This window comes from Sphaerodactylus townsendi, linkage group LG08 (genome assembly GCF_021028975.2).
Source record: "Sphaerodactylus townsendi isolate TG3544 linkage group LG08, MPM_Stown_v2.3, whole genome shotgun sequence".
NCBI lineage: Eukaryota > Metazoa > Chordata > Lepidosauria > Squamata > Sphaerodactylidae > Sphaerodactylus > Sphaerodactylus townsendi.
In genome coordinates this window covers 6,817,091-6,829,428 of record NC_059432.1, presented here as the reverse complement: position 1 = coordinate 6,829,428, position 12,338 = coordinate 6,817,091, and the positions used below count along the sequence as shown (strand labels likewise).

General features: G+C 48.0%; 1 protein-coding gene across 1 annotated transcript in view; it reads right to left on the bottom strand.

Moving 5' to 3' along the window:
- Positions 1-8,764: 8,764 nt before the first annotated feature.
- The window catches only part of ARHGAP22 (Rho GTPase activating protein 22), a 54,290-nt gene continuing 50,716 nt past the window's right edge, over positions 8,765-12,338 (bottom strand). The window contains exons 10-11 of the mRNA XM_048505877.1: positions 11,103-11,889; positions 8,765-9,347 (exon numbers count right to left, since the gene is read on the bottom strand). Coding sequence (XP_048361834.1) covers positions 9,131-9,347; positions 11,103-11,889 — 1,004 coding nt within the window. The 3' untranslated portion in view covers positions 8,765-9,130. The remainder of the gene's footprint in view (positions 9,348-11,102; positions 11,890-12,338) is intronic.

Genomic DNA, 12,338 nt, shown 5'->3' with positions numbered 1-12,338 from the left:
GAAGCAGAGAACTCTTGCTGGCCATGCTGGCATCCCTTCTCTCCCTTGGCAAGGCTGAACTTGGGCATGTGGCTGAACCTGTCTAAACTGTCCTTTCTGAGCATCCGTGCCCACAGGCAAATATAATTGGGAAACCTGGTGTTGGATTGTAACCTGTGTCCAGATTTCTCTTATAACAGACTTCTCTCTGTGATACACCTCTGAAGATGCCAGCCACAGATGCAGGTGAAACATTAGGAACAAGATCTACCAGACCACACAGCCTGTAAACCCCCCAACAACCAGTTGAATCCAACCATGAAAGCCTTTGACAATAGTTTCAATGTTTTTAATCTAGGGAGCCCAGATTCTCCCTTTAAACCCACTCCAAGGGGGGTGGATTTAAAGGGAGAATCTGGGGAAAATTTGAGGGTGCCTGTCAGGGGAGCAATGTTTAAGCTAGCAGTACCAACATTTCAGGCTATCTTCAGAATAGTCTCCTGCTGATACCACCCAGGTTTGGTGAAGTTTGGTTCAGGGGGTTCAAAGTTATGGACCCTCAAAAGGGTAGCCCCATCTACTATTAGTTCCCATTGGAGATGATGGGGGATGGGGCACCCCCTTTGTGGGTCCATAACTTTGGACCCCCTAAACCAAACTTCACCAAACATATATGGTATCATCAGGAGTGCCACCTGACAATAGCCTGAAATTTTGGTGCTGCTAGCCTAAAAACTGCCCTCCCTTGCTTTTGGCAGATTTCCATAGAGAAACAATTGCTGGGGACAAGCCCCATTTCTCTCACTGGCAAACCATAAAGCTTTTTTCCTGGAACTTTTGATGATCTAGATTTTGGCTCAACAAGGTGAAGACCGCTGTGTAGCTTGAAGTTCTGGTTCAGATTGTGTGATGTGAATCTTTGGCTTCTTCTGGAGAGCTGCATCTGTCTTTCTTTTAAAAGAAAGATTTGGAGCAGAGGAAGGACTCTTTATAGTAGAGTCCAAGCCCATAGCCCAACCTTGGGCTTTACGTCTATCCCTTTGCTCCTTTTCACTGATGACGCTGTTCTACTTTCACGCTCAAGAAGTTCGGATTGCTGAATATTCCATTACTGTCCCGGATTACTGAATGGAATATTGCTTACTTAATAACCTACAACTCAATTTGGACAAATCTAAAACCTTAGTTTTCACTCAAAAATGGAAATTTACAAAATGGGTGATAACACAAAACCGTTTTGAACAGGTCCAATCATATAAATATGATTACTTTCCACCACCAGGCCTCCCGGACTCTACATAGGAATCGGGCTATCTCCGCCGGTAAGTTAAGTGCCTTGGCCATTGTGTGTTTCCTTTACGGGGAAGGTTGGGGGTACATCCCTGTGGCGTTGAGAACATTTAATGCTAAGGTATGCCAGCAAATTCTCTTTGGGATTCCTATTTGGATTGGGGCATGGAATAGAGAGGTTGAAAGGGTCCAGTCATATTTTCTTTATAAAATCCTTGGTATGCCTGTCCCCTACGCAGCCTTGTGCCTCGAAACAGACCAACATTGGTTGGAAACACTGGCCTGGTGTCGTACATTTAAATTTTGGGCCAGAATATGCTTCAACCGTGAAGAATCTGACCGTACATTCCAGGCTCTCCCTGCTCTCCATTCTACCAAGTGGTGGTCCAGAATTGAAACCAAGCTCAATGACACTGATGATTTGTCAATGTTAAAAGGAGCAAGAGGTCTTCAGTGTCATTAAGAAAAAACTTTTCAACAGAGAATTCCAACAGATGTTGGAGGCAGCCAACAAATCCTGTCCCCCTGTGTTCCTGGGAATTCCCTTCGATAGATTAACGGCTGCCAGATATCTTTATCTATTGATTGAGGCTCGGTGGCAGAGGGCACTTACTCTTGCCAGGTGCACTGTTTTTTTTTTAAAAAAAATTTATTGTATCATTTGAATTTTACAGTTTATAATAATTCCTTCTTCATACATTTTCAAACAATACATTTTCCCCCTTTTCTCCCCCTGTTTAATCTTCCTCATAGTTTTGTCACACAAACAGTAGCAAGTTCATTCTCTGTATCTTCTCCCATATTTCTTCATTGACTCGAACTTCTTCAGTCCACGTATATTATCCATATCTTCAAATTTTCATTCTGTTTATCTTGCCACGTCTTATTTTTGGTTAATATATCGAAAATATCAAGTGTGGCTTGTTCCCAGATATATTCTAGCCATTTCTGAAATGTCCATTTTTTCTTTTCTTTCCAGCAAAAGGCTGTTGTTGCATGGGCTGCTTTAATCATTATTTTATACATATAACTATATTTTTTATGTTCTGCCAGGTGCAATGTTCTACCTTCCCCTCTCCAACAAGGACGCCGCCTTGGGATCCCATATAAAGATAGGAAATGCCCATGTGACCTGGACTGTGTGGAATTTGTATCTCACATGTTGTTATATTGTCCCTTCGATGTTCTAGATAGGGAGAAGTATATAACCCCTCTCTTGCGTGAAAGGGAAGGGACAACTGATAAACAGGTTATATTTCTTCGAAACAGTAATTGCTATGAGGTGCTGGAAGCTGTGGCCTAATTTTTAATTGGTGTAATTTTAAGTAGTTCTAAACTGTGTTAACTGGAAGGTTGTGATGTTATGTTTTTCTTTCTATTTATATGCCATTAAAGGTATTTGATTGATAGCTCCAGCAGGCACTTTAGCCCCAGTGGGTACTGTACCCCACACCAAACGTTTGCCATGGGGTGCATAACACCTGTCTATCTATGGAGCACATCCTCTGCCCACAAGTGCCCTGACAATATTTTCCCTCCAAAATCCAACATCAGTTTATGCTGTGACTGAGCAGCCCCTAGCCAATTGGCCATGCTGGCAGGGGCTGATGGGAATTGTAGTTCATGAACATCTGGTGTGCCAAAGGTTCGCCACCACGACCCTAGACTGAGCAGTCTACTAATAAAGCGTTAGCATGAATGTGTTTATTTTATGTTATATTTCACTGTGTGCTTTCCCACCTGTATACTAAAATAAAAATGGTTGTCTGCTTCTCAGTATGGGCACCTCTCACCCAAGTAGAGGTCTGATCTGAAGAAAAACAAAATCAATCCTTTTCTTTCTGTCAGAAATATAAACTTAGGTGCCAGAGGCTTTGTAACTTTAAACAGAAGAAAAATTAAGTTTTTATTTACAAGAACAGAAATAGTTTTGGTCAAAATGCTACATAATAAGACATATGATGCAGGTAAGTTGAGATGTTATTATATACAAGTTGTTGGTAAAACCTCCTTCATATTTGACTACAATATCGTTCAGGTTTCTAGCTGAGTTCCTTTAAGATGTTACATGCATGCTGATGTATACAGATATTTACACTTAAGTATAGGTGAAATAGTATTCAGTTTGCCTTTTTCTTAGCTAAAAGTCATTCAGGTTACCCTCAGGTAAGCATTATAAAACATGTTTTCCTCACACTACAGACTTTAAAGCAGAGGTGTAGCTAGGAAGGATGGAGCCGGGGGCAGAATTTGAGTTTTGCGCCCCCCCGTAGGCAATCACCCTCCCCCACCATGACCAAACAATAATTTTTTTTGCACCAGGTTATTTCAAAGGGGGTTGGGGGGTGGGGGAGCAGAGGTGGGATCCAGCAGGTTCTCACAGGTTCCCGAGAGTAGGTTACTAATTATTTGTGTGTGCCGAGAGGGGGTTACTAATTGCCGATTTTGCCACGTGATTTTTGCCTTAGTTATGCCCCTCCTCTCAGCAGTAGCGCGCAGAACTTGAAGCAGTCTAGCAGGAGGTGCACCGGCGTGCGTGGCAGCCTGCGCCTGCGTGCATTTGTTTCCCACCCAAGGACTGGCGCAGCAGCTGCGTCCTTGCCACAGCCCCACCCAGGAATGCCCCGCCCCCATCGTGCCCCGCCCAGCCCCAATGGTGCTACGCCACAGTTTGAATCCCACCACCATGGGAACCTGTTACTAAAATTTTTGGATCCCACCACTGGTGGGGAGGCAAGGAGAGCTGGGTCTGCCCATGGATCCTGTGATCCATTGGCAGAGCAGGCTGGCTGGGGGGTGGGTGGGTGGGGGCTGGAGAGCTGGCACTGCCCAGAGCAGGCCTGGCTAGGTGGGGGAGAGGAGGGAGGGAGGGCTTCTGCCGGGCCCCTGCAGGCCTGGCTGGGCTTTTGGGGCAGGGGAGGAAAGAGGGAGGGCTTCTGCCAGGCCAGGTCATGCCCCCCATGCCTCACTTACCTTTGGTGCTGGGGTGGTCTAAGGCAGCCTAGCAGGGCTGGGCCTCCTTCCCTCCTTGGCCTGGTCCCTCCCCAACAGACTGCTCTTTCAGCCGGCTCTGCTGGAGGCGGGGCAGTCCCCATCAGCCATTTCTGTTGGGAGCAGTCTGTTAAGGCGGGGCCGGGCGGAGGGGGTAAGGGGGAGGGGTGTGGGTGGCGATTTTGTGCCCCCCACGTGATTTAACTGGGGTGCGCCCAGGTCAAATGTCCCCGGATGTCCCCATTATAGCTTCGCCACTGCTTTAAAGACAATCCCTTCACTAGATATGCCTTCCCACACATTGCTTTCCAGACAGGAATTACTTCTATCTCTCCGAAAGTCAGTTTCCTCTCTTTTCTCTATTAGAATCTCACAACTCTCATAAGTTATGATACAGTTCTTCAATATTCCCCTTTCACCACAAATTTTAACATAATTTGTGGGAAAATGAGATCTTTATACAAAAAACAAAATAGTCCCCCCAGTGGTAGGATTCAAATAATTTAATGACCAGTTTGCAGCCCTAATGACCGTTTTAACTATAAAAAAAGATATACTGAAAGGTAGTTTATTACTTAAATAATACTTAATGGAGAGCAGCAAATGGATATTTGCACTTGGTCACCCCAAAATCACCAGCACATCACAGCTCATGTCTGAACACAACAATCACACATCCCACATTCCATGACAAAAGGCAGTGAATTAGCAAAGAGAAAGACACCCCCCACCTCGTGGGCCACATCTATGGGAAATTGTGCCTGGGGCAAGCTCTTAAATTTTGCCCCCCCCAGTCATGCCACCTGTGTGCCCACATTAGAAAACCAAGCAAATATGAACTACATCAAAATATATCAGACCGGTCAAATAATCACGCCCCAACTGTTTCAGCTTGCACATGCTCTCCCCAAAACATAAGGACTCACAGGGATGCTTATTTTAATGGGAACTCTGCTCAGCAGTTATTGAAGAAATGGGGAAAAAACCAGAACTCATCCTTGCTCCAGTGTGCCAGAAACTTTGCTATTTCCCAGCCCCCAACAATACAGAAACAAACACCAGCCTATGTGGAAATTTACTCTGCACATGCTCAGTGGTGCTCGTTCCTTGCTTTCTCAGCCTTTCCTTGCCTGTTAATCATGCTTAGCTGGGAGCAGACGATGGGCTCATTTGCATACAGGCTCTGAGGATGCTGTGGGACTCTTTGGAGGGAATATATTTTGGGAGGGGTAGAGAGGGATAAAGGAAGTGGCAAATTACAAAATAGTGATTTGCATAAATGCCCTGACAATTCTGGGAAACTGTGTTGTAGAGAAAGAGGCTGACTGCCACTTCTCATAACGTGGGTCAGGATTTTGAAATGCTCAACAAAAACTCAGAGGTTGAAACTAAAATAAAAATTTTTTTGGGTTTATTGAGAGCCGCACCTTCTCAATAAACAAAATAATAGGAAGTAATAATCAAGGGTTAAAATAACACAGTAAAACAATGGTAGCATGGCATGAAACTGTAAGCAAAGATCAAAACACAAAATATTGCGAACCAAGCTGGTCTGGCAGAGTTTAAGTTATTCAAAACAACTATGATAACATACAAAAAAACAAAGATACACTCAGGCAGTACAGAGTAACAGGCAATAGAAACAGAATGAAAAGAAAGGTAGATCTAGAGTGAGAGCATTGAAAGCAATTATACAAAATTATTGCTGAGTTAGCATAAGCATAAGCATTTCATTGCCATTGTGCATGCACAACGAAATTTACAGCAGCATTCCTCAATGCACACAATGTAATGCTTAAGGAAGGTCGTTAAAGTCCTAACTAGAAAAAAAAATACTTTCAACTGGGGTGTGACTCCCAGCTCAAACAGAATACAATTAAAGCAGCAAACGCAATTTCTCCACACGCCCCCCTTAAGCTAAAATTTTGGGGCTTAATGCTCCAAAATTTATAGCCCAAGAAAACATTTTCATTTGTACACTTTAAGACTTTCAATCAGCAATAGAACTGCATTACACACAGAGAAAAAAAGCATGAAATGATCATCACACAAATTGTGACTCACCATAACTTGAAAAGTTTGCTGATTGCAGAGACACAAATACCAAGTTGAGTTCTATTTACGTTAACAAAGTTCTGGCAATGCTGAGTCTGTCAATGAAGCCACCTTAATAGTCAGGGCACTCTCACGGAACGGACAGCCCAGTTAGGCAAGAAGTGTGGGAGGCAATTTTCTGATCAGTGATGGAATTAACAAACTGGTTTGACGAACTAAATGAAACACTAGCTAGTGGTTCTGAACTGGTGCGAACCATGAATTCTCTTAAGGGCAACACGAGCAGTGGTCCCCATGAGACACTGTCTCTTTGATTCCCCCCTCTCCCCACACATTTTTCCGCACATTTGAACATAATTTATGGGGAAATAACAGCTATGCAAAAAAATAAAATAGCCTCTCCCTGGAGGACAATCATAGGAAGGGCAGCCTAGAAGAAGAAGGGTTTGGATTTATATGCCCCCTTTCTCACCTGTAAGGAGACTCAAGAGGACTTACAATCTTTTTTCCTTTCCCACCTCACAACAAGCACTTGCAGGTAGACAGATGCATATGGGGGCCTTTGGGTGGGTGATGCAGAAGTAAGACCTCAATGGAAACACGGGGTGGGGATCAGCCCAGGGCCCCACAAAACATGGAACTAGCCCAGAGTGGTAGATATTGACATTGACTTGTAGACAATGACCTTTGTTGAGTGAATGCAGTCCTTGGAGCTTGGCTTGCTGCTGAGTGCCCTTTCTGTGGATAGATGGATGGCTGCACTGGGGAAGCCCACAAGCCCACCGGAGTGATTCCCGAAGCAGAGCCCCTGGCAGCTTCCAGCCATGCCCAGAGCTGTTTGTGCATGTTCCATATCACTGTGTGACGGAGCAGGAGATCATGGCTCAATTGCTGGAGAGAGAGAGGGGCCGTGAGGAGGACGAGAGCGAGGATCCCTTGAGGAACGCTGAAATCATCCCATTGGTAACTACCCCCCTTCCCCACCATCGAAGTGCTGTGTGTGAGCCTGGGGATTCATGGTGGACTTGTGGGAAAGCTCTTGTCTGTCTCTTACCAGCAATGAAGCGTGGTTCCTCCTAATAGCCAAATGGGGACTGCGCCACTCAGCCCTGAGCTTGCCCGGCTCAAAGCTTTGCATTATGAAGGACATGCAGTTGAAGAAACATTTGTCAAAAGGTCCAAGTGGTGAAAAGAGGAAGGATTCCTCAGCTCCCTCCTCATACCACCGAGGTTTTTAGGCAAGGGTCTCTGCAGCCAAGAATTTCCCTGACTGCTCTTGAGCAAGTCCCTCCCGTTCAAATGCTCCACCTTTTGAGGATCCTGTGGGGACCAAAGGGGACACCAGGCAAGGCCCCTGCCTTGAGGAACGGCAGCATCCAGACATGCCTTTCCCCAAAGAAGACCCAGAGGCACACCTACTCATGGGGATGGCTCTGCCAGTTGAAGACAGGTAGCAGTCCAGAAGCAGCCCCAATCTCCTGGCTCCTGTCCAGAGGGGAAGTGGGGAGAGGAGATGGGAGCCCCCAACACCACTGGCCTGGGAGATCCTGGGATGATGACCCTCCCGGAGGGAGCCTTCTGCATCCATCAGCTGAGCTTCCTGCTCCAGCCCCTTCCTTCCCCTCATTCCATTGCAGCTCTTTGAGGGAGTCCTCAGCCCGGAATAACTCTTTGCAGTCTACTTCACCGCCCTCGTAGGCTTTGTGAACTTCACCTACAACACCTGCACTGCTGTCTGTGTGGAGAAACCTCTCTGCTTGGACCCCACCTTGGCCCCGGGGAAGGTGAGCTGGCCGGAGCTCTGGCTGAGAGGCTTTCCCCCTTCTGGTGACCCTGGGGGGCTCTTCTCTTTCCTTCCCTGGGAGCCTCCTCGTGGCTCAGGGCATGTGAGACCCTGGGTTCTGCCGCCACAGCAGCCTCCCAAGACAACGATCCGTGGAAAACGTCACTCCCACCGTGACTCCGTTCCTTCGTTCCGAGCAGGGCTCCGTGGATGCAAGGAGGGCTGTTTCCCATGGATCGTTGTGTCCGGGATGCTCTTGAAGAAACTTTGGGGTTTCTTCATTGATGCCCTTTTTAATAGGAATAAAGTGCCTCCCACTATACCATTGTGGCTTTTGAGGGAGCATTTCTAGGGAACAGACAAATGAAAAACATCTTAAAATTGCATGTATCAATTGGCTGTACCATTCAGGTACAAACACACACACACACACACATACACACAACCAGAAACCATTCCAGCCCATGCCTGGGCAAACCAAAAGGGGTTTCTTCTGGTGCCTGAAATGAAGAAGGCCACACAGGCCTCTGTGGGGAGGAACTGCACCAGCCAGGTGCCTCTACAGAAAAGGCCCCGCATTGGCTGATCCCCCCCCCCCCCGGCATCCCTGACCCTGCACCAGTTGGACCTCTGCCCAAGCCGAACATTGTGGCTGACAGAAAACATGCCCTCCAGCCAGCGAAGATGCTGCATGCCTTTGGCGGAGGGTGGTGCCCTGAGACAGCTGGGGCCATTTGCAACCATGCCTGGCACAGCTTCTAAAGAGACAGTATTGAAATGCAAACACAAGGCATGGTCCCGCTGGACCCTGTGAAACGAGAAACCTGCCTCTCCCTCATCCTCAGCAAACTCTTCATTCCTCTTCAGGCTAACCGTTTCCCTGATGGTGTCAAATGCTGCAGTCTTGAGAAACCTCTGGATCAACAAGGGCCTCTGCTTATCCTCAGCAGGCGTTCTGCTAGAAGGAAGTGGAATGACGTAGAGCTGGGGGGGAGGGGGAGCTTTGCCTCGCTGCCCATTTTTCTTTGGTGCTCAGTCCACTGGGCTTTGTGCCGTTAAATTCCCTAAAGTTGCAAAGAAGTCTTCCATCTCTTTCTGCAGGAGCTGGTTTCTCTTGTTGGCGTCTTCGCAGGCCCGCTCAGAGTTCCTGAATTTGATCTCCAGCATCCGGAATTTCTTCTTCTCTTGATCCAGCTCTTCTTCCAGCTTTGCCACCACTTTCTTCAATTCTGTGCTTGTTTCTTCAACCCTTAAAAAGTCAAGAGATGGCAGAAGTTGGTCTCACTGGATAAACAAATACAGCCTACAGCTGGGGTCCCTGCAAAGTGTTTTTAGAAGAGGGTGGGCTAGGTGAGGTACTTGCCAGCAGGGCTTCTGATGGACAGGGGTCTGCAAACTATGGCTCTCCAGATGTTCATGCACTACAATTCCCATCAGTCCCTGCCAGCATGGCCCAGGAACTCCTCCTGTGGGGCCTTCAATCTGCCCTGTGGAACCCAGGAGAGGGAAAACAGGGGAAACTGAGGCTAGGCTTCAGAGTTGGAAAGGAAGCTGAGGAGCCCTGATCCTCCCCAGCGGGAAGGTGCTCAAATGGTCAGGTGGTGGCACCTAGAGAGAGAAAGCAAGCCCTTTCCAGGAAAAGTTGGCAACCAGGCAAAGTGGGCCTGTTCCGCCACAGTGGCATTGAGAATGTGCACACTGCTTTGCGTCTCCATTGAGGAGAAAGGCAGGACAGAAATAAAATAACACCACTGGGGGCAGATAAAAGGTTAGTTTGTGGGTGGGTGGGTAGGAGAGAAAGAAGCAAGGAAACCTGAGGTTCTGGGGTTGTCAGGAGGGTGACAGGAAATAGTTGGGGGGGGGTGTAAATGAGAAAATGAAGGGGCCCTGCAAGCTCTTGTGTATGTGTGTGTGTGTGTGGGGGGGGGGAGGGAAACGACTTGGCCTGGCCTGGTGGCCAGCTCTGCAGAACTGGGCAGCAGTTTTCCCTGGGAGAGGCTGCGGTGGTGGTGGTGGTGGGGAGAAGGAGGGAAAGTTGAATTTGGGGCATGTATAAAGGTAAGTTGGTCGGTGAGGGGTCTGGAGACCAAGTCACACGAGGACAGGTTGAAGATGCTGGGTATGTTTAGCCTGGAGAGGAGGCAACTGAGAAGCTAGATGACAACCATCTTCAAGTACTTGAAGGGCTGCCAGGAAGAGGATGGGGTGGGGTGGTTTACTGAGGCCCCAGAAGGTTGTTCATATAAGGAAAATTGGTGCTTTTATTTTATATTTTGTATTTTATATATATTATCTGTTAACCTGAGCCCCTTGGGGGAGGGCAGTATATAAATAGAACAAACAAATAACAACAAATAAATAATAACAAACAAATAAATAATAACAAACAAATAAATAATAAACAAACAGATAAATAAATAAATAAAACAACCTTGATAAGATGGAAATAATTGTGTTGGCAGCTGACTATAAATTAATTAACCATTTTCAGTTGCCCCAGAAGGCTAGACCAGATTCAAGGAGCTGAAATTAAAGCAAAAGAGTTTTTGGCCAACCATTAAGAAGGACTTCCTGGCCATCAGAGTGGATCCTCAGTGGAACAGGCTTCCTCGGGAGGTGGAGGGCTCTCCTGCTTGGGAAGTTTTTAAGCAGAGGCTTAAATTTCAGCCAGCTGAAGTCCACCCTCTACCCCAACCCTGCCGTCCCCAGGATGCACCACCAAATCTCCAGGAATCTCCCAACCTGGAGCTGGCAAACCTGAAGAGACCACAGAAGTTCTGCCGAAGTACCAGAGCATCCCCATGTCCCACGGAACTTGCCAGAAGTGACATTGGTGCATTCCTTCCTGGTGACAATGCTGTATGTAGGCCTCCCTCAGTGCTGGGACGCAAAGGGTGGGCTGGGGCTCCCCACTCCCCATCGAGGCCAGCAACCCTCCCACTCCCACACTTCCCAGGCCTGGTCTCTCTGCCATCAGCTTCTCTGCCTGCCAGAGCAAGCCCACCTTTGGATATTGGCCTCATGGTCAACCCTCTGTTTGCTCAGCTCTGCCTTCAGTTCCACGACCAGACTCTGCAGGGCTCCCGAACAGGCGACCGAGTCCCTGGAAGCAGCTGCCAGGCTCTTGGGCTCGCTGGTTCTGCTGAAGAAGGTGTCGGACCGCTCAGTGCTGTTCTCCAGGCGGGCGACACTGGACAGCAAGGGCCCCCGCGCAGCCCACTCTGTTTGAGTGGAGGAATCACCGGACCTGCAGGTGGCCCAGCTGTTGACAGATTCACCAGCCAGAGAGCCTTTCCAGGAGGTGCTGGGGCTGCCCTGCGAGCTCAGAGGGACGTTGTCATAGATGGAGAGTCTGTGGAAGGAACTGGAGTCTCTGGTGTGCTCTGTCGAGGGGGCTTTTCGGTGGCTGTGAAGAGAACACAGCCCATTCCAAAGCCAGTTTCCACTAGATGGTAAACTGGGGACATCCACTTTGGGACCAAATGACTTGGTTCCTGGCTGGCAAAAGGAGCATTTCCTGGTGGGTAAAATCTGCTCTCTTGTTCCAGGACTCCCGGGAGCCTGGTTGCAGCTTCCTTGGCTGGGGGGTTCTGGAATCAAGGCCTTGAGCAGGGAAGGGGCTCCCTCCAAAGGCAAGCAAGCAGAGCCTGGAGTTCTGTTTTCCTTCTTTGAGATCCAGTCTGGGGCGGGGTTGTCAGCTGGAGCTCCTGATCCATCCACTGAAGAGGGGCTGAAGATCTGTCCATGCTCGCTGATCAAGACAGTCATCAACTGCTGAATGAGGGAAGTGCCTGTGTGGGAAACAGGACTCCAGTCAGGAGGGAAGAGAAAGAGAAAGACCCTGGTTCTAGAGGTCCACACAGAGATCAGCCTCACCTCCCAGCCAGGCTGAAATCCTGGAGGAAAGGCAGGGGACAAAGGCAGGAATCAGGTGTGCCAGCTCCAGGTTGGGAGATTCCTGGAGATTTGGTGGTGCATCCTGGGGATGGCAGAGTTGGGGTAGAGGGTGGACTTCAGCTGGCTGCAATTCCACCCTACAAAGTGGCCATTTTCTCCAGGGGAACTGAGCTCCATAGTCTGGAGATCAGCTGTGATCCCAGGAGACCATGTCACAAAATTAAAAACCTGCTTTCTACACAGTGTACTTTATAAACCCCAGGTGGGGCAAACTGGTATTCCAGGTAGGCTGGTGTTCCCAGTTATCTCTCTAGCCATGCCTGGATGCCCACTTCACCAGGAG